Consider the following 23,171-nt stretch of genomic DNA (forward strand, 5'->3'; position numbering starts at 1 on the left):
GTTCAATTAACGTTATTCAATTAAGTTTCATTACTTCTCCTTTTTCTATAGCCTTAGACAGAGATATATTTTTACCATGAAAACTGTGTTGTCGGCAAATGTTCCAAGTACTATTTAATTTTTTGTTGGGATATCAGCAGTATAAAGTAAATATAGGAGTGGCCCCAAGACACTATTCCGTGAAACTCCAGCAGAAATTAGTTAAGTGTTGAGGACGCTGCTTCATGACAGACTCTAAGATTTCTGTCGAAAAGATATGATTCCAGCAGTAGACAGTAATTCCGCGATAGCAATTTACTCATTTTATATATTAATCCCAAATGCTATACACGGTCAAAAGCTTGTGAGACGTCCAGGAATATTGCAGGGTAGTATTTCTTTTCTTTGAATGCCTTTTTAACACTTGGCGGATTGTCGAGTGCTGATTTCGAAATCCAAACTGGAAATCTGGTATTTCTATAAAGGATTTAATAAGCATTAACAGTATTTTATCAAATAATTTTGATTTTGCAGGTAGCAGGACAATAGGTCTGTAAGATCCCACTTGTTTTGCCGGTTTGTCAGGTTTTTTTAAAGCATAATTATTCGAGCAATCTTAAAACACTCCGGAACATGGTTCAATCTCAAACAGACATTGAATATATATGTCAACATGATTATTGCTCTTCATGGCAACTCTTCCATCAATCAATCATTCCAGGAGCCTTTTTAGGATTGATGTTTTGCGAATAATTCAGCTTTTTCACCGTTGCTTCGAACCCATTCATTTTGATCATTTTTAAAAGGCGGTGCTCCAACAATTATAGCGAGTAATCTCTGTCTGCTTCCGGGCTGTTGATTTGGCTGATTACTAATTCTATTAAAAGTAGTTTTGTGTGTAGCATTTCTGGTTCTGTGTGATACTTTTCTAGTTTTTTGTTTTTCTTTTATCAATTCCCTAATTTCAAGGGGGTAATTTACCTCATATTCTGATTTTTCCCTTGATGTCGAGGTAACTTCTTTTGCAACAGCCTAATTATATTTCAGGTTTGCAGTTCAAGATCATCTATATTTTTAAGTTTTTCGATTCCAAATATGTTACAGATAAAATTGTTATCGTATTTTAACATTTGAAAGAGCCTTAGAAAATCGAAAAGGATTATAGAGCCAGATCTAATAGCTGGGAAGAAAATTATACATTCAGACAATTTTTTTACTATTTATCAATCAAAATGCTGTTAATTGAACTCTATTTATACAGCGGAGACTGGAGTGACAATGCATTAAATTTGGGTATATAGCATCCGCTGATCGGGCAGCCGTTATTGGGCACGACGAGCCGGCGATTCTATTGAAAATGATGGCCTGGGTTTTCAGGGGGTTGATTTGCAACCTCCAGAATTTGAAGCACTTGACCGCATGATCGAGCTGTTTCTGTAAACGTTCTTGAATTGTAACTTTAAACCTGGCTGCTGTGAAGAAAGCAATGTCGTCAGTGTAAAACGCGACGTCAATGTGCTCTTTTATCGGCAGATCTTAAATAAAGAGGTTAAATAAGGCTGGCGCCACCGGGAACCTTGAGGTACGCAGCATCTACTTGTTTCGACTGGAAAGTGTTTTCCTGATCTTGTCCTGGAAAGATCTGTGCGATAGGCAGGACTTATTGTAGGCGGTTAGTTCTTTTGGGAGAGCTAACTTCACGCATTTTGCGATCAGACCATCGTATCAGAACTTGTAGAAGGCTTTGGTTAGGCCCAGAAAGATCAAAAGATCCAAACTTTTTATGTTGGTCAAGAGCGTGATGGATATGAGCGCGAAAGCCGAATTGTTCATCTGGAATGATATTGTTTTCCTTTGTGAAAGAGTTGAGAGCGTAGAGTATTGCCTTCTCGGCAAGATTCAAAATGGCACTGAGAAGGCTGATCGGCCTGTAGCCAGATGAAGATGATTTTGCTCCTTTCTTGGGAATAACCGCTATATGTGCGAGTAATATGGCCAAATCGATAAGGACCCTAGGAATTTTTTCAGAATGTCTATGTAGAAAATATCAAATACTAAGATTCCAAACGAACTTAGAATTCCCCTTGAAGAGAAGTTTTTGAATTGTCAGAGTTCCAATATAGAAAATAACAAATACTCAACATTCCAAAAACGAACTGAGAATTATAAAAAGGCAAACGGACCAGCGGAACAATTCATTTTACACGTGAAACTCTACGCATTTGTATTTTATAAATTTTATCGAAATTACCTATACTGTAAAAATCTTAAATAAAAGTCTTTAAAAACGTTAAATGACAATAAAATTATTTAACTGACGCAGCCGGTAGGATTAGTGTACTTAACAGAGCTCGTGATATCGAAGACTTAGCGAAAGGCCTGTTTCAACTGCTTGACATCATTGACACAGCTTGACACATGACAAACTTCTAGAACTTGTGAGCTATAGAACCCGGTGAGTACTACGTTTTGATCAATTATTTCCCTAACACAAACTGAGTAGTGAAAGAATTCCTGCAATACCTCTCTGTTTGAATGTTAAATTGCATTACATCACACACCTCTCTGTTCGAAGTTTAATTGTGATTAGATAGGAACTGCAATACCTCTCTGTTTGAATGTTAAATTGCAAGACATCGTAACCTCTCTCTTTGAATGTTAAGTAAGTTAAGTAAATTAAGTCTAATCGTATTATTAATTAAGAAAAATTCAAATTAAAAAGAAAAAAAAATTAAAAATTAAAATTAAATTAAATTTAAATTAAAAGAAAAAGAATTGAATCAATCAAATCAAATTATTCAAAGAAAGTATTAAATCAATTAAATTAAATCAAAGATTTAAATACAAAAGAATTAAATTAAATCAATTTAATCAATCAATTGTATACTCATTGACTACATTTTTATACCCGACTTAGACAATAATTTATAAAACTAATCATTTAAATATTTGAAATGATTTGAGAATTTGTTCTATTAAATATTATATTAAGATGGAAAATCTAAAATTTTTATCCTCCCCACTTCCCACATTTAATGGAAATCCTTCAAGTATATATATGTTTTTTTATTAATCTCTTGCAACGTCAACAATCTGCCCGTGGGCAATAAGTATTATTGTTTGATTTCTGTTATATAATATAACCATTCTAACATGTAGAAGATCACTTTAGTAAGTGATCTGCTGTATAATTTATAATCTAAATCTTATTCTAGATACCATTCTATTTTATTTTAAAATCTATCCTAACTTATTCTAATGCCTATTCTAACTTATTCTAGATATTATTAAATTTCACTCTATGTGCCTATTAACCAGTTCGTATGGTAGTTTGCTTTTGAGCCTACGTACTTCACTGTCATCGCGCACATTTAACTGTTTGGCGAGTGCATTAGGACGCACTAATAGTCTTTCAGAGTACTTCGCACTAGCACTTCGAATCACACTCATTGTGGGTTCTATGGGGATATCGCGTTGAATCAGTTTGTTGGACACGTAATATGGGGCATCGACGATGACTCGCAACACTTTATTCATTCTGGAACCTCTGGAGGATATCTATGTTAGATTTGCTAGTAAACGATTCAACACATAACAACAGTTCAACACCATAGGTCCAGATGGGCCTAAGTATTGACTTATACAGCAAAACCTTGTTATCTAATGATAATTTAGATTTACGCACTATTAGCCAATATATTTGGTTTAGTTTAAGCCCACGCTGTTTGCATTTTGTCATTATATGTTTTTTCCAAGTCAGACGTCGTTCAAAATGCCTTCCCAGATATTTAACGCTGTCTGCTTGCGGAAGTTCATGATTATTTAATTTTACTGAGGGACATGTTCTTCTGCAAAGGGTGAATGTCATATGGGTATATTTTGTCTCATTTGTTTGCCACGTTTTCAACCATAATTCGACTTTGTTTAGATGAAGTTGGAGGTTTTTTGTGGCTGATATTGGGTCCTCGTGTGATGATAAAACCGCCGTAACGTCAGCATATGTTGTAACAGTAGTGTTTCATGAGGTCGATAGGTCAGCTGTGTACATAAGATATAACAATGGGCCGAGAATACTGCCCTGTGGAACACTCGAATATTTGGGTTGTAGGTCAGTGTATTCGTCACCCTGTTTGACAATATAATGTCTGTCTGAGAGGTACGATTTCAGCAATTGAATGTGCGTATGGGGCAAAAAGTATATATGGCAAATAAAATTAAAATTAACTGGAGAAGCACAAAACTTATTATTATCTAAACCAGACTTAGCATCATGGCATCATATAAAGCCAGCATTGAGACAAAGATTTGGTGACAACACAAGCTATCAAATACTATTGCAATATCAAAAGAAACAATCAAGTGAATCAACCATTGACTTCTACAATAAATCGAAATTTATGGTACAACAAATAATTAACAGAATAATAATGGAGTTCCCAGAACAGAATACCCAGCGAGGATTAATCGACCAAACTCAGAAAACAGCAGTATTAATACTCATGTCAAATTCACCACCAGCCTTGCAACAATTACTAATTGCAAGCGACCCAGACAATTTACAGGACACGTTGAATCTAGTCATTAGACATGACAACCTCATTAATCAAATGAAGATATTAAACATGAATAACTCAAAACCAGTCAACAAGACTCTACCATATAATAATACAGTACGGTCTACACAACAAAGATATCCCCAAAACCCACATGGACTACCACAAGCCGGTCTACTAGTATTCCAAGAATTAACAAATACAGAACCTGAACAACAACTGGAAAAGTACGAAACCCAAGAAGAGGTAAATGAAGAAAATTATATTGAGGAAAGAGAAGATACAGATACAGAAGAAAAGGATTTTCACAAGATCCCTACGAACAAATCTCCAGGATAGTCAGACCTGAATAACATAATGAAGCCACTCATCTACCCTGTATCCACATTATGTCTGACCCACCGTTAACCATACTTATCAACACAGGAGCTTCAGGTTCTATTACATCAACAAGACATTATAACCAACTAAAAAATCAAATATACTACGAACCGTTTAACTTGATAGCATGTAATAACACATTACAAGCCTGTCATAACGTCGATCTAGAATTACTTAACCAATACGGAATCAACTACTTGAACTTGTAGGATGTGGGATGATAGATTGACACCGATACTATGATGTCCTAATAGGCTCCAATGATTTGAAACAGTTTAATGCTATAATCGATTATAAAAGAAAAATAATAAAAATAGCGAACAGGATAATACCATTCACTATTTTATCCAATGAAGACATCTCCAAACTATCAAAAAAAGCAAAAATCTGTCTTCATATCCCTGTTGACCATAACCAAGGTGAAGCATTATTACCAGCTTTACATAATATTAATTATACACTACCAGAAAGCCTAGTAACTATTAAAGATGGTTATGTAAAAATTGCGCATCCATATCCAGATAAAAACAAGGAGTTTACAGAGAAAATTCCTATAATAGCTATCAAGGAGAATATTGAAATAACAGAAATACCCACAACATTCTCTAAAGACATATTACCTATAAGAACTTCACATATGAATACAGAGGAAAGAAAATCCATAATTAAACTGTGTAGCACATACTGAGATATTTTCTATGACAAAATTACTAAATTGTCTAATACCGTTAAAACTACACATCATAGGAGAACGAAAGATGACACACTAATCTATACCTGTTTCTTATATATTTCGTTTCTTTCGTTATCCTCCATCTATAAACAATGAGATTAATGAACAAATCCAAAAATTAATAAATGATGAGATAATACGCCCATCTATGTCACCATATTCTGCCCCTGACTGGATAGTACTGAAGAAAATGGATAGCTCCGGAGAAAAAAAATACAGAGTGGTCATCGACAATAGGAGACTAAATGAACATTCGGTCGAAGAATAAATATCCACTTCCTCGAATAGATGAGATACTGTGTTCTCAAAAACACTGCAAGATCACTTAAACCACTTGAAGAACATCTTTGAAACACTGAGAATTGCCCAACTGAAAACCCAACTGGACAAAACAGAGTTTCTACGGAAGGAAGTACCCTTCCTTGGACACGCAATTACTAAAGAAGGAATTAAACCGAATCCTGAAAAGATAAAGGAAATAACAAATTTTCCGATACCGAAGACCACCAAACAACTAAAAGGGTTTCTAGGTCTCACGGGTTATTACCGAAAACTTATCCAAAGTTATGCTAAATTGGCAGCACCATTGACATATTGTTTGAAAAATAATAATAAGATAGACGCTGAAAAACCAGGATACATACAGGCCATAAAAAATTTAAAAGAGTGTATTGTACTGTAACTCGTCCATCTTAAAATACCCTGGAGGTCAGTAAGTCATTTACATTGACCACTGATGCCTCTAACATGGCCATAGGAAGCGTCTTATCACAAAATGGACACCCAATAGCTATCAATTCTATTCAAGAACACTAAATACCGCTGAGATACATTATTCCACTATCGAAAAAGAACTTCTCTCAATTGTCCAATCGTGTAAACATTTTCGTCCCTACCTTTATGGAGAGAAGTTTCAAATAGAAACTCACCATCGCCCTCTAGTTTGGCGTAGTAATCAGAAGGAAGTTGAAGCTTAGCGAGCACGATTACGATACAAAATACAATAAGTGAAAAGAAAACGTTGTTGCTGATGCCCTAACAGAGATTAACGCACTGGAAGATGAAAGATGATGATACCGCATCGATGATCCCACAAGCATCGCATGATGTAGTCGATCCTTCGGAATTCGATGAAGAGATCGATCAATTGTTGGCTAATCCACCAAATGTCAAAATTGATCTACAGGATTATGACACATTATTGAGAGAATTGGAATCTGACAAAGAAACATACGGCGTACAGGAGACAATTCATTCTAACAACGACCCAGAAAGAGTCGGTATCCAAATCAACGAGAAACCGTTCAATATTTATCAGAACCAGATAATAATAATAGAGTCCAACATAACGACTTTGACGGTCAGTGACTGCGAAATTTCCTGTAACCGCTCTCTGCAGGTACGTCTTCCCCACAAGCCATTTGGAGTCTTTGGTTGGCGAGAAATGAGTTCCATTTCATTGCTCGTCAGATCCAGATTGCCTCCCTTACTCCCTTGCATGCTCTGTTCGCCTGCCTTTTGTCGGCAGCATCAAAGGTGAATCGAGCTAATCTACATAGACCATTTTTGATGCGAATTTCACGTTTAAGAGAAGCGGGAAGGTTATTTCTCCACGGTTGAGGTTGTGATGAAATTTCGACTGTGGCAGATTCGTGAGCAGACTGAATATCATGAGTTAGCTTGAGTACGGCCCCTCGAGCTGTTCTCGAGTGTTATTTTTCGGAATTGGATCGGATTCCAGGAGAAGAGATTGGTAGTTCTTCCAGTCGGTCTTTTTCCTGAATCTTGTAACTGGGAGTTGAGTGGTGACGCAGTTTCCGAGTTTGAGAAGGACTGGACGATGATCAGATTCTACTTCGTCAAGGACTCAAGCTTCGGAAAGGCGATTTACGCCTTGAATAATAAATAAATAAATCGAGGACTCTTACTGTGCCTTGAGAAGCTGAACTGGGGTGATGGGTGGGTTCATCTAGCAGGGTAAGACTACAGCCCAGATCTGCACTTAGAGCTACGATGGCGTTACCTGCAGGGTTCGCTTTAGAGCATCCCCAGGTGGGGTGGTGGGCGTTGAAGTCGCCACCTATTATTTTTGGAAATTTTCCTTCTACGGGTGATCGGTATTCTGTGTAGTTGAATGCGGAAGATTTCCTATACATGGATGTAATCACGAAGGGATGTGCTTGGGTATCGATCGGAGGTTGTTTCGAAGTTGTTTGCTGATAATGAGGGTAGGACCTCGTGTTTGACTCGGGGTTCTATCGTTTTTGTACACAAAAAAGTGTTCGAAAGAGAGACGGTGCGAAGGTTTTAGGAAAGTTTCCCGGACGAAAGCGATGTGGATGTCATTGCTTTCCGCGTAAGCTGTTGGCATTCTATGTCATCAGTATAAGAGATTTTGGAACAGTCATTTTGATGATTTATAAGGCTGCTGGGAATTAGAGAAACAAGTAAATACTATATAAATGCCGCTTAGATCTGTCGCTCTTCGCGAGGGACAACTACCTGAACAAGTGGTATTTGTATGCCTATTTCAATCTTTACACAAATTTGGGATGAAAGCCTTGATCGCGGAGAAGTTCAAGTACCTCGTCAATGGAGAGTGATTCTGAGATGTTTCTCATGATTACGCGGTATGCTCACTGCTCCGGATGGCAAAAGGAATGGTAAGGATAATTCCTTTCCTCGAGCTGCTTTTTGTTTCGGGTGGTAATGTCAATTGATTGTGCCTTGGAGATTCTAATTAACTTCATGAACCTCTTCTTGTCACGAAGAACTATACGTGGGATTTTTTCTGTAGAGGCGGTTTGAGAAACGGTCACCACGTGATTGGTACTGTTTTTGATGTGGAGGTTAAGGTTTGGTTAGTGGCCTGGCTACTTACCTGCGTAGGCTGGGTTGGTCTGGTAATGATTTGTTTCGGTGGCGGCTGTGGGACCGTCCTGGTGATCGGCTTGGTTTGCACTGGCCTGGTTGGGAATTTAGTTATCGAAGGCTGTACGTTAGCCTTGGCTTTCGATTGGGTGGATTGAATGGCCGGTTTAGCTACCGGCTTGGGTTTTGGTTGCCTGTTTCGCGTTGACTTTTGCCGGACTGAAACCATCATCTAGGTCTTCAGTTTCGTCGGTCCGTTGTGCGGGTTTAGCTGGTATCTGGGTCTCGGTTTCTGTGGCACCGGCAGTCTTTATTTTCATGGCACCTTGTTGACATTTTATAAATGCTGTTATAGTAACGCCGAGAATTTTGATTTCTGTTTCCAAATCTTCGGACGCCTTTTCGCTGTTTTCCAGGTTTTTTGTTCTCGGTTTCTGTGGCAGCGGCAGTCTTTATTTTCATGGCACCTTGTTGACATTTTATAAATGCTGTTATAGTAACGCCGAGAATTTTGATTTCTGTTTCCAAGTCTTGAGACGCCTTTTCGCTGTTTTCCAGGTTTTTTGTTCTGTCGGTTTGTTAGGTTTTTAAGTCTAACTATTAGTGCCAAGTAACAGTATCCTAGAACATGTTTTAGTCGGAACAGGAATTAAGTGTGGCAGGCATTGATTTAAATGAAGGTTTGAATCGGTGAGTTGTTTTTCGTAATGAATAATCTTTGTCTGCTTTCGGGCTTAATTCACAAACATATTTTTCGAAGCAACAGCCGTTAATTATTTCAAATTTTAACTTGGTTTTCTTTAAAATTAATTTATTTATATTATTTATATAAACTATAATTTATCTTTAAACTAACTTAAATCTAAATATATATTTAGGAGAACCCATAAGCCTTCTTTTGGTCTATAATATTGTTTATGCACTAAACTATACAAGATCAAATGGTTTGATTCTTTTGAGTTTGTGTCCTGTTCAGGTGTAATTCATGATATATATTGCTTCAATATTGATAGAATATTGCAGTCTATGTATTTTCTCGATTCTTTTGATATCCTGAGTGATAGTCGGTATCTGAAGGTCTCGGTGTAAGTAATCAGTCCTCTAATACGTGGGTGCACCTACTACACATTTTAGGACTTTTGTTTTGGAAAACTTATGTTGCATTTATATTATTTTTCACAGAACATCATCGTTTATATAATCGTACTTTATTATGTACTGATAATTGTGATTTTGTTCCAGTTAATCAATACATTTTCCTAGCGATGTTTTACATCAAGTTTCATTCCGAGATATTTTGCATTGGCGTTATATGGAATTATAGTATTATTTATTTTTATTGGTGCTTGTGCGGTCTGATTATACGTGAACTCAACATGTCGCAGCACTATCAGCAAATGTAGCGATAGTGATATTTTCTATTTGTCGTATATATCATGTGTAGAGTAGATAACAAATTAGTCTCAACACTTCCTTGTGGTATACCTGCTTTAGTGTCTTTCATTTTAGATTATGCTTTCTTTTATTTTGTTCTAAACATTCTGACTGAAATCTAAGATATTAATAATGCAGTGTGTTGGTTCAGTAATATTTTTGTAGCTTATGAACAAGGCCACCATGCCATAACTTAATGTAAGAATATTCTGAACGTACTTTTATACATTCATAGGCTTTTTCATTTATATATCTTATTATATGGATCATGTCAATTGTTGAATGTTTCTTAATAAACCCAAATTGGTGTGTAGGGGTTACTTGTTTCTGTATTATATTTTCTCTAATATATAATATAAGAAAATACTGCTACTATTTATTCTTATTTCAGTTCTTGGCAGATACCCTAAAATATAATTTAGCTTTTATGATGATAATCATGAAATTTAGTTGAATATTGAAAAAAAAATCAAATATATGAAGAATACTTTATAACTTATATTGAAAAATACAAATATGAAATACTTTCAATAAAAGATAAAATACTCTGCATATGGTGGGATGAGAATGTAGTAACATATTATGAGTTTCTAAAAAGGAAGTAGTTGTGTTGTTATAAAAAAAAACCATCCATGGCGAGAACGAGAAAACGTTGCGAGAGTTGTAAAGGATACACTATCGTAGCTCAAATAGAAAGTACTATTACACCTATCTAAGCAAATAATATTAGAGTGTATCCCGCAGAGCTGATGTGAATTGTCGACTAGAAGAATTACCTAAGATATCGTTCAAATACAGCGGAAAATTGCATCACTTATGTCTACGACACTGTGAGAAATCATCATGGTACTCTGACACGGAATATCCAGTTTTACAATAAATAATTATAATTCTACTTTAAAGCCTTTTGAATTTAAACTTTTACTCAAAAGGGTTTTATTAATATGCGTGTTTATTCATTTTTTGTGGCTGTAAAATAAAAAACATTTTAATATAGTGAATTTTTATTTATTGCTATTAAAGTAAAACAATTAAGCTAAGAATTAAAACTAAAAACTGTATACTAAAAATTATATTTTATTAAATATTTCATATTAGTGGTAGTTGAAGAACAATGATGCTAAACAACATGGGCAGGCGGGAGGGTTATCCAGATAAAAACGGGAATAGCTAACTCTATTCGCAGCATCCACTAAGTGACGATACATAGGAACTGTGAATCCTACAAAAAATTAGTTGATATAATTGGAAATATCTATTTTTAAAATTCTAATAATTACCTGGAGGGGGTCGTAGTACTTTTTGCGGAACAGTAGCCTCTCTTCCATCATTTTGAACTGAATTTGATTTATGTGTGAACTGATAATTCATTTCAAATCGTTCGTATTCCTAATATAAATTTATATTATAATTAGTTATATTGCAACTTGTCGATCAATTAGTTTCTATCCATTAAATTAATGATTAACAATTATTCATAATAAACACTTACGTTGTTAGAGTTTCCGTCATTTTTAATGTTGGAATGAACATTATTATTATTATTTTCTTCAGATGTTGTAGCATCTCCATTGACTGAAGATGTGTCAGTGCATCCTTTAGCCCATTGATCATATTCCGGAATTGACATATTAAAGCTATCTGTCTCTAGAAAGCGAAAAATGCATGCTTCAAACTTCGCTTAATTTAAATGTTACAAAAAATAAACTAATGGGTGTTAACAATGAGATTATTGAATAAATTGTTTTCATAGGAATTAATGATTTAACTTCAAACTTACCCGTGTTGAGCAGGATTCTTGATTTTGGTGCCTCAGTTCGTAGCAAACTTAATCTACCTTCATTAATATCTTCAATGCACTCTAGATTGTTATCATAGGTGATTAAATCACTTGACGATTGGTCAGACAGAGCTTGTGGAATATTTCGTGGTAAACCTCTTGATCTGCCATACAAGCGAAAGTTGCCAGTGTTAGATTTCACACAGAAAAATATATGTCTTAGTTCGAGGCACTTGTTTAGTAGTGCATTGTATCCAAAGTTACTAAAGGGTAGATCCCTTTTAAACATTTGTCTAGAGAAAAATAAAATATATAGAATAATTAGTAACAATTTAAATACTATTACATAATTTGTAGTACTTACTTGTAGTAATAGGGTAAGTCCGCGCACCATATACCTTCTTCAAACAAAGCTATAAGTTTTTGTAAGTTCTTCTGTACATACTGAGGTACGGTTTTCTTTGAGGTCATCATTTCTATGTCGTTATTATGTTCTGCTTTTATACTGCTTGCCTTCGGTTTTTGTGTAGAAATAGAAATACCTTGGATTTTTTTGCTATAATTATTATGACCGGAATAACTTCTATGGGATTGATTGGTAGACAGACTTCTAAATAATGATATATGGTGGTGACAATTTTCAATTTTAGTAAACAAATGTAGAAATACATACACATTGCGTGTAAACCTTTTTCTTAACGGACAGGTCACGTCCTTATTCATTTGCTTAGTAACAAATTCATCAATATGAGCACTTTTTGCTGTAATTACAGGAAGAACTCTTGCTGATGATCCAGTGCCTTCAATCCGACAAACGTCCGGTATAGTTCGTAAATACTCTTCTGCTGTCTTCGATTTAAATTGTCTAAAAGGTAATTTGTACCCCACTAGTTCCACAAAATCATTCTCTAGATTTTTTATATCTGATATACATGGAGATGAAGTAAGTAAACTTCTTATAATATTTTTGAGTTCGAATTCCGTTACAAAACTCTAGAAAAACAAAAGAAACAATTTAATGAAATTAATACATTGTTCAAAAATATAAATTCACTTACCATTTTAATTTAAGCTCTAAGGTCTAAGATAAACTAGAATCTAAACCTTAAGCATATTCTTAAAAAAAACAACTAAATGAAAGGAATAGCACAAAAATGTTATTCAGATCGTATTTATGAAATTTCAATTGCGTATCCCCACTACTATTTTTCGTTTAGTACAGGTAACTTCATAAACAACTAAGAATAAAGCAATAAAAAAACCTCTATTAAAGTAACTATTATTAGAGTTTAAAGGATAGTAATAAAACAATTTTTATTTGAATTTTTTGATAGAATATATAGCTTTATTTTAAATAGCATATTTACAATGTTTTAATAGACATAGTTTTGTATTTATTGCAGTTATATAGACAAAATTACTGGTATTTCAACTATTAGACTTATGTCATTAATCCTTTCAAATTTATTTTATTTACAAAGTACAATGAGGGGAATCATTGTTCAAGAACTACCACCGGTTCTTTATCAGAACAACGATTCACTCAACAGATTATCATTGGTTTGGATTTTAGAGAATTTTAGGAGAAATTAAAAAATAGACATATCGTAGGTTTTTCGCTAAAGCACTTCATTGAAGGAGATGGTAGGAACATATTTACATTTTTTTGAAAATGAAGTAATTTGTAGGGCTTCAAATCAATTGCTGTAAATTAAATAATACTTAAAAAAATTATATCTAATATAATTGTATTGATTATTTATCAGTGATTTTATTTGTAACTTAAGAGGAATATTCACTGTATGTATAAAATTAGATTACCTTTATAATATACGAATAGTGTTCTAATACTTTTGAAGTACATATATATATATATATATATATATATATATATATATAACAAAGTCGCCTTTTCTGTCCCTATATCCCTATGTGCGCTTAAATCTTTAAAACTACGAAACGGATTTTGATGCGGTTTTTTTCAATAGATAGAGTGGTTCAAGAGGAAGGTTTATATGTATAATACATGCATAATATACTAAGGCAACATTGCTAATTTTAGAGGTTCTAACGTGATGTCGTAAATTAACCTATTTTTTTAGGCTTATTTAGCAATTAGCAAAAACGCTGCCTAACCCTACGAGTTAGATCAAATTAATGTACTACAGTATTGTACACCATAAAAAGGTCTACAAAAAAGTCCGCGATGGTATATGTTTATCTTTTAGGGATAACCCACATTAACCATTTTTATTGTTTACTTTTTACGTGAGAAAATGGCTTATTTACGAAGCTATTTTAAGCAATACGGCATTAATCCTTATCGAATTAAGTACCTTAAATACAGTGTGCAATTAATATAGATCAATATGGTTCCTTACAGCATGTAAATTAAACAAATATTTTCGGAGATATAACAAATTTAAAATTTGCGTTTAAAAATGTGTAATGTAATAAAAATTGTATGAATTTAGATATTCCAAAGAAAGCAGGAAATCTTCATAGTAAGTATAGGGGAAGAGGAATTGTTTTACTCCAAATTTAATGCGTGCAGGCCAAGGGCAGTAATGAATGAACCAAAAATACTGGATCGATTTTAATCATGTTTTCATTGAGTGACATAGGCATATATATTTTATGCCCGTGCAAAGTCGGAGCGGGCCGCTATGTTTTTATATACAACGTTCATATTTTTTCTGTAGTGTATTTAATTTAGTATCAGCATTGCACCCGTGCGAAGCCGGGGCGGGTCGCTAGTATATATATGTATATATATATATATATATATATATATAAAACTATTAGACTTATGTCATTAATACTTTCAAATTTATTTTATTTACAAAGTAAGTACAATGAGGGGAATCATTGTTCAAGAACTACCACCGGTTCTTTATCAGAACAACGATTCACTCAACAGATTATCATTGGTTTGGATTTTAGAGAATTTTAGGAGAAATTAAAAAATAGACATATCGTAGGTTTTTCGCTAAAGCACTTCATTGAAGGAGATTCTTCATTTTTTTGAGAATGAAGTAATTTGTAGGGCTTCAAATCAATTGCTGTAAATTAAATAATACTTAAAAAAAATTATATCTAATATAATTTTATTGATTATTTGTCGGTGATTTTATTTGTAACTTAAGAGGAATATTCACTGTATATATAAAATTAGATTACCTTTATAATATACGAATAGTGTTCTAATACTTTTGAAGTACATATATATATATATATATATATATATATATATATATATATATATATATATATATATATATATATATATACATTTCAGAATATTACGTGTATATTTTATTTTAACGCGTTTTTTCGTTAAAGGTCATAGACCTTTGATTAGTTTTTAAATTTTAGTGAGTGTCTGTTCAATTTTTTTGTAAAAATATTTTATTTTTCTCATTTTTGTGTTAGATATTTATTCAATAAAGTTCTTTTTAGAGTGAACCACTTTCGATTTTTTGTCATATCACATTACACCCAGATATCTGATTATTTTAGATAAAAAATATATGAAAATATTTTACGTGCCTTTGAAATTTGAGGTTTTTCATCGATTTCCAACCCTTATCCCCATCCGATGCTAACTTGGTTTCAATGGGACCACCTTGGAAGGGCCCTCTTTCGAATAAAAGAGGAATTTTGAAAATCGGTCTATAATTAACGGAGAAATCGGACATAACCGAATATAAAACCATTTTCTTCAGTTGCCCTATTTTTAGTTTAGCTTGAGTGACTTTGCTTCTTCTCTCTAGTAGTGTTTTACACAATTCTGTAACTTGCCGGATGCTACTCATAGCCGTTTGTACTTTTTTTACACTCTTTGCCTGAATATTTTACACATCATTTATAACAAAAATGAAAATTTGCGTTTAATTGACTGTTTCAGTTCGGGAGAGAGAAAAATAAATTAAAGTACTATGACAATAATCCTTTTATAAGATAAAACTAAAATTGAATGTTAGGATTTAGCACCTTAACCGTTTAGTTTTTATCATAAACTATTAACCTATATGTCGAATACCATTGCTCAACTAAGATATAGTTTCTAATTGCAATTTAAATAATAAGCCTTTTATTATGAGTTTATATATAGATTCTGGGCAAGGCTAAAAATAGGGAGACGTAAATATATATCTTCTATTATTGGAGATGTGAATTACTAAATATTTAGTGAATAGCTTTTGATAAATAATTTGATTAATACATCTATTATTCCTCTATTATCATGTTATTTAATCAAAATATCGTAACGGCACCAGGAACTTATCTTAATTCAATGGTATTACCACTTATTACCAAAAATTAAGCCCAACATCTAATTTAACTAATTTAGAATTTTAAAGGATAATAATACTACTTCAAGTATATATTCAAGTATTTTCGTATTATGTCTAATAATTAATAATTAGTCTTATAATTTAGTAATTGAACTATAAGTTATATTAGATACATATCTTATATTTATAATTTAATTATCTTTTCTATATTCGTTAAACATACACCTTGTCAGATCAGATAGTATATTTTCGACGCCTTTTGAAAATGTTTTTTAAGTTACTTAAATATTTCTTTTAAAAATTAAAATCTATTTTTAATTATTAACGCTTTCTTTAGTTACACCTTACAATTGATAATATAGTAATACACTCTTAATTTACAAACTAATTTATTGCTACTGTTTTACTGTACTTGCACCAAAACACAAGCATGGCGAGCGCCAGATAAATACATCAGTAAGCATGTCTAAAATTAAAATTAAATTGGATTACTTAAGCATAAGCTAAAGGGTCGCGCTTATACACTATACAATTTTGTGTAATTCTCTGATTTCTTGCGCATTGTACAATAGTTGTATTGCTCCCACATTGTTATTTATTCAACTTATTTCAGGTTTTTTTATATATATTTTAAAGTCTCATTTTACCAACTATGGATTTATCTGGACTGGGCCCTAAAGTTTAATGTGGGCTCCGAACCACGGTCCTCAGTATAAAGTCTACCGACTGGCGAGTGACTAACTTTAGAAATCATCCCAGAAGACATCTGGTCTTATCCAGCCTGGTTACTGGCGTGACTGGGATCATATTCCTTGTCGAATTTTACACTCTTGCCTAGAAAAGCTTCAGGTAATGCAAAATAAACTTCTCAGGCAAACTCTGAACGCGCCATGGTTTGTCATAAATACCCAAATTCGTCGGGAAACTAACACACCAGAAATAAGATGGTTCATTTTCACCTTACACAAAAAATTCCATGCAACCTCAGTTCTCTCCAACAATTCCCACATCAGATCCCTGTCAGAGTCGTTCCCAATTAGGCAACCCCGAAGACTATCCTCCAAAAGCGGTTCTTCATGCCGCCAAAGGTTCTCATACCCCAAAATAAAGCGTCTTCACGCATTCACAAATTTTAAACAATTACAAACATAAATTTACGACCATGCCCCGGCGGGATTCGAAACCGCGGCTGTCGGAACAGTAGGAGGACCGTCCCATCGCCTTTACCACTGCGCCACCAAGCCGGCTTATTTCAGTTCTTAAAGCGAAATCCATATTATTTCTTTGTTATTGTGCAGTTTTTAAGCGACACTAGCTGAACTGACGTTTTACTGCAATCATACAAATGCATCCCATAGGTCTAAATAGGTTTTATAACTAACTCATTAAACAATCTTAAAATTAAGCACAAAGCACTTACTAACATTTCTTTAATTTTGGGTCATCTGATGTCCGATTTTTGTCTAATGTGATATTTCGAATTTAAACTTCCTTCGATAAGGATACTATGTATTTCGTAATTTCCCCGTAAGGCAAAATTGACATTGGCTAGTCCATTTGTGTTACTTCCTGACTACCATTTGTATCTTTTTTACAGCTCCAGGCAGATATATGTCTTTTTTTATAATGATTGTGTTATAGAAAAATACTTCAAGTGCGGTTTCTTTTGAAATTCGGATACCAATAGTATAGAGCAGATACAGGAGTTGTCCCAAGATAGTTTTCTGCGAAGTTCAAGCGGAACTCATTTTATTTGGAAAATATACGACTCCAATAATTGACAATAATTTCGCGGTAATAATTTTTTTAATTTACAGATTAGTAGACATGCCATACATGGTCAAGTCCTTGTGAGATATCCAGGAATATATCATTGCTGCGTTTCCTTTTTCGATTGCTGAGAGTTGATTTCGAAATTCAAGCTGGAAATCTGGTATTCTTATAAGTTGTTCCCGACATTTTAACAGCAATGTCTCAATTCGTTTTGTTCTGTCGGTTTGCTAGGTGTTTAAGTTTAATGATTAGTGCCAAGTAACAGTATCCCAGAACATGCTTTTCCATCGGTGAGTTGTTTTTCATAATGAATCTTTTTCTGCTTCCGGGCTTAATTCACTAATATATTTTTCGAAGCAACTCCGTTTATTGTATTAAACATTCTTTTGTCCTCATCAGCATCTCATTAGTAGAGTTTCTGTACCATAATGGTCTACCTTATCTTCTTTTTTTTATCCTATTCCTAATTAAGACATAATAACATAATGCATGATAACATCCTTTAGTTTATAATAATGTTTATGTGTTAACACTGTTGATTTTCTATTGAATATTCCTCCCTACACTAAACTATACAAGATCAAATAGTTTAATTCTTTTGAGTCTGTATCCTGTTCTGGTGTAATCTGTAGTAATTAACGGTAGTATTATTACGATTCTTTTTATATCCTGAGTGACAGTCGGTATCTGAAGGCCTCGGTGTAAGTAATCAGTCCTCTAGTATGTAGGTGTACTCACTACACTTTTCAGGATTTTTATTCTTGGAAAACTCGCATTGTATTTATATTATTTTTCACGGAACATCATCGCTTATATAATCGTAATTTATTATGTACTGATAATTGTGATTTTGTTCCGGTTAATCAATACATTTTCCTACCGATATTTTGCATCAAGATTCATTCCGAGATATTTTGCGTTGCGAAATTATAGTATTATTTATTTTTATTGGTGCTTGAACGCTTTGATTATACACGAACTCAACAAGTACAATTTTCGTGTGGCTTCTTCCACAATAATGAGGATATTGAATTATATTGAAAAATACAAATACAAAATAATTTCAATAAAAGACTCGGTATCTAATGGTATACGATCACCAATTGTGAACTATGAGATCAATTGCCTCATCATCGCTGGTACGTTAGACACTTTGTATTAACAAATAGATATTGCCATATATTTTTAGCATTTTTATATATAAAAAGCCCTTCAAAAACTTTTAGAAACTTAAGGTGATACTACTCCGTATACCATGGTTAGTCGAAAAGAGCCATCCAGATAGGCTATGAAGAGGAATATGACCATGAAAACATACTCTGAATATGATGGGATGAGAAAATCGTAATAAATTGTGAGTTTCTGGAAAGGAAGAAGCTGTGTCATTATAAAAAAAACCATTCATAGCGAGCACCAGAAAACGTTGCGAGAGTTGTAAAGGATACAATATTGAAAATAGAAATGCTCAAATAGTATACTAGTACTACTAAACCTATCTAAGTAAATAATATTAGAGCGTATCCCGCAGAGCTGATGTGAATTGTCGACTAGGAGAATTACCTAAGATGTTTCTCAAATACTACGGAAAATTGCATCACTAGGTCTACGACACTGAGAAATCGTTACGGTGCACCATCACGGAATACACAGTTTTACAATAAGATATTATAATAATATTTTGAACCCTTTTGAAATTAAACTTTTAGGAAATTTAACTCAAAATGGTTTTATTAATATGCGTGTTTATTCATTTTTTGTGGTTGTAAAATGAAAAACATTTTAATATAGTGAATTTTTATTTATTGCTATTAAGGTAAAATAATTAAGCTAAGAATTAAAACTTAAAACCGTGTACTAAAAATTATATTTTGTTAAATAATTCACATTAGTGGTAATTGAAGAACAATGATGCTAAACAATATGGGTAAGCGGGAGGGCTATCCAGACAATAACGGAAATTGTTAACTCTATTCACGGCATCTGATGAAGTGACGAAACATAGGAACTGCGAATTCTACAAAAATTTTGTTGGTTGTTGGTACGGTTGAAATGAACATTGTATTTATTTTCATTATAAGTTCAAGGATCTGCATAGGTTGAAGATGTGTCAGTGTATCCTTCAGCCCATTGATCACATTCCGGTATTGACATGTTATTAAAGCTCTCTATCTCTAGAAAAGAGAAAAATGTCAAATATTTCATATCAGTGGTAGATGGAGAACGAATGATGCTAAACAACGTGGACTGGAGGTACGAGGGTTATGTAGACAGTATCGAGCGAAGCAAGTGATCAAAATCACGAAACATAGGAACTGTAAGCCCTATAAAACATTTCATTCAGTTCGTATTTCGACATTTTTTAACTTATAGTATATATTTTAACTTATATATATATGTATAGTCTTATAGAACTATACAAAAAATATTAAAAATTTCATATTTATTAATTTATAATATATATTAACATATTAATATATATTTTATAATTATTAAAATGGTAAGTAGATATTTATAATACTGACACAGTTATAACAGCTTTTATTAATGTGACTTGTTTTTAGAGCGAGATGACTAAATTGGAAATGAAAAGTATCATTAGGAGTTTATTAATATCCTCAAATTTTGTACTGAGGATAGATGATCCAGAAGGCGACTTCAAGGAACTCGTAGGGTATGAATTATCTTATAATAAATTCAAATCAAAGTCAACAGAGGAATATCTAAGAACTATACCTGACGTTTGTCAAGTTCAAGGCACTGGGCCATCAGCACTGGTATTTCCTAATATTGTGCCAGAACTAGCTCAAAAAATAATACAATTGCAAAAGTGTAACGAAATTAAAAAGAAAACTTATAATGGGTATATATTTTTCCGAGCATCCATTGTGATAAATTAGCCAATTTATTTAGAAATTAGTTGTATGATTTTTGTAATTAGAAATCATTTTAGAAATCAAGCTGTCAACTCTTCCAATACTAAACAAACCAATACTGAATCAAATATACCTAAAAATGTGCAGGAAAATTTACAAATTTTAATAAGTTACTTTAAAGAAGGTATATGTTGCAATGACCTACCCCATTACTATATATAAGTATTTAAAAAAATTTAAAATTATTTCTTAAAAACACAACACTATTTTCCTAGGCAAACGTTTAAAGAAATCCTACCCTTTAACGACTATGGCTACAAAGTAGTAATAGATATGTGTAAGGACTTCACACATATATTCATCTATATACGATCTGGCATTGAAGGCTATTGCTTGTATGATATAAAAGATATACCGGAAAACCTTTCGGAAACCTATACTATTTCTAATTGGGGTTATGATGATGCAGACATGCTAGATGACATTGAAAGCAATTGCGATCAGGAGAATGAAGCTGATGCTTTGCCAAATTTAGACTGGTCTACTTTTGAACCATTTATCCCTGATGACACTTGTCGATCATTTACGGAACTACCCAGACAGTCTCTGTCAATTTATACTGAAGAAGGAGATGAGATGGATATTGTCGTAGTCGAAATTTATGACCCATCGAAGTTTTAGGTGTACTTAGGTAGGAAAATTGTACATTGTTATTTACTGGTAAAATAGATACTGTTTCATTATAGGAACGTCAAACAATTCCGAATTAAATAACCTGACAGATAATATGAAGAATTTTTATAGGCGAAAGGAGGTACAAAAGGAGTATTCAGTACACATTCCAGTTATTCAGGTAAGGCCCATTCTATGTTTGTATATTGTGTATATTATGATAATACCTTATAGGAAAGTCTTAATTGCGTGACGCTAATTTGTGGTGAATATCATAGAGCCAGAATACTAGAAGTAATTCTCAATTCTAATGAAGCTAGGGTAAGTGTTTTTGACACGTTTACTTCGATGGAACATTTTTTAAATGTGTAATAAGAACATTACTATTTTACGACAAATATTTTTTAGGTGTTTTGTATAGATTATGGTAGAGTTTGTAAAGTTCACTTTAGTGGAATATACTTCTTAAAGACCGATTTTGCTGAATTACCTGCGCAGGCTATTAGATGCCAATTACATCACATAGCGCCAAAATTAAGAAGTAGGCAAAACCAAATTAACTCTTTAAAATATACAACCTAAAATTTGCGTCTATTTCAGATAGGATATGGCCAAGATCATCCTGTACTGCATTTAAAGAAATGGTCAACAGAAAAAACATTAAAATGAAAATTGTTTATGTCAACTGGGATGAAGAGTCTACAGGAGTGCTCCTAACGGACATCACTGATGTTGATAACACCTATAATGTCAACGAAGAGGTGGTAAACAAAGGTTTTGGTTATTGGGAAAACCAGGTAATTGCTGAGTATATTCATAACATAGTATAAACCAAAGTCACTCTGATCAAATGGAAGTTGAATGTGTTAAAACCGTATTGAATATATTAAATGTCTTGACCTGTTTTCAGTATTTCAATAGCAATTATAGATAGTAAGTGTTTATGTTAGCACGTTCAATATACCAATTTAATATCATTTTATATTTGTTGTTAATTCAATTTATATTTTTTTTCAGTCAATATATCCGCCTTTGAAACTAGGAAATAGTACAAGCAACGTCGAGAGATTGTATTTTTTCCCAATGTTCCTTGAACTGGAGTTAGGTTTTGCTCCAAGCGCTAGCGAAATGTATACGTTAGAAGAATTGGGAGTGATTGTGCAATTTTGCTTACCACAATATTTTTCCACAGACAATGATGTAAGCAATTTCCCAGGATGCATAATTAACCAGGAGAGCTTGGAGTACGCCGAACAATGTTTCATAGAGACCATAAGATATCAACAAAAATATTCACCGTTGACTATTACCGCTATAAAAAACTTGAATGTCGAGCTCCGCTGTGATTTTAACTTCTTCGGAGACCTAAAGCACGATCTTATTAAATTTAATCAATTTGAATAAAGACCAGTAATATATATAGCTTTGTCTGGCCAATTGTCGCGTCATTTAATTGATTGTGATAATAATCAGCTATAGTACACCGAAGATCAAGGAAGCTTCAGTTTACTGCTAACTGGGGCATCAAGATCAAAAACTCACTCAACACGGGTAAGTCTTCCGCCAAGTAAAATCATTAATACCCGTCAATCATTTTAACATGAATCATACAGTATTTCTCCTTTAATTTTAATCTACTTAAAAGGCGTTGCAATGCTGTCTGATCTGTTAGAATATGTAACCCAATCAATCGAAACATATCGGCTAAAATAATATCGATATATCAATATATTGGGCAAAAGAATATCGGCCAAAATTATCGATATTTTTTTCTATTATTTATAAATATTTTTTTCAGAAAATATCGATATATCGATATTTTTT

The 23,171-nt window shown here is 33.2% G+C and overlaps 2 protein-coding genes across 9 annotated transcripts; both read left to right on the top strand.

The window, feature by feature from the left end:
* Window positions 1-2,292: 2,292 nt before the first annotated feature.
* Window positions 2,293-21,356, top strand: LOC143195055 (tudor domain-containing protein 5-like). Of its 7 annotated transcripts, none has more exons than XM_076401911.1 (4): window positions 2,319-2,434; window positions 20,364-20,662; window positions 20,753-20,859; window positions 20,951-21,140. In XM_076401911.1, the coding sequence occupies exons 2-4, from the start codon at window positions 20,370-20,372 to the stop codon at window positions 20,998-21,000; spliced, it is 450 nt and encodes a 149-aa protein (XP_076258026.1). In that variant the 5' UTR covers window positions 2,319-2,434; window positions 20,364-20,369; the 3' UTR covers window positions 21,001-21,140. The 7 variants fall into 7 exon arrangements, 6 of the variants coding, with proteins under 6 accessions (XP_076258026.1, XP_076258031.1, XP_076258025.1 ...); XM_076401916.1 differs by having other exon boundaries at window positions 20,364-20,473; XM_076401910.1 differs by lacking the exon at window positions 2,319-2,434 and adding an exon at window positions 20,012-20,116.
* On the top strand, window positions 21,234-22,890 carry LOC143195045 (tudor domain-containing protein 5-like). 2 transcript variants are annotated; one of them, XM_076401896.1, is made up of 7 exons: window positions 21,234-21,366; window positions 21,422-21,528; window positions 21,582-21,668; window positions 21,756-21,888; window positions 21,948-22,144; window positions 22,365-22,477; window positions 22,540-22,658. In XM_076401896.1, the coding sequence occupies exons 2-7, from the start codon at window positions 21,463-21,465 to the stop codon at window positions 22,544-22,546; spliced, it is 603 nt and encodes a 200-aa protein (XP_076258011.1). In that variant the 5' UTR covers window positions 21,234-21,366; window positions 21,422-21,462; the 3' UTR covers window positions 22,547-22,658. The 2 variants fall into 2 exon arrangements, with proteins under 2 accessions (XP_076258011.1, XP_076258010.1); XM_076401895.1 differs by having other exon boundaries at window positions 22,365-22,890.
* Window positions 22,891-23,171: the final 281 nt, after the last annotated feature.

The sequence above is a fragment of the Rhynchophorus ferrugineus genome, unplaced genomic scaffold (genome assembly GCF_030347505.1).
Source record: "Rhynchophorus ferrugineus isolate W39M unplaced genomic scaffold, kcgeb_rfMv2 rfM4, whole genome shotgun sequence".
NCBI lineage: Eukaryota > Metazoa > Arthropoda > Insecta > Coleoptera > Curculionidae > Rhynchophorus > Rhynchophorus ferrugineus.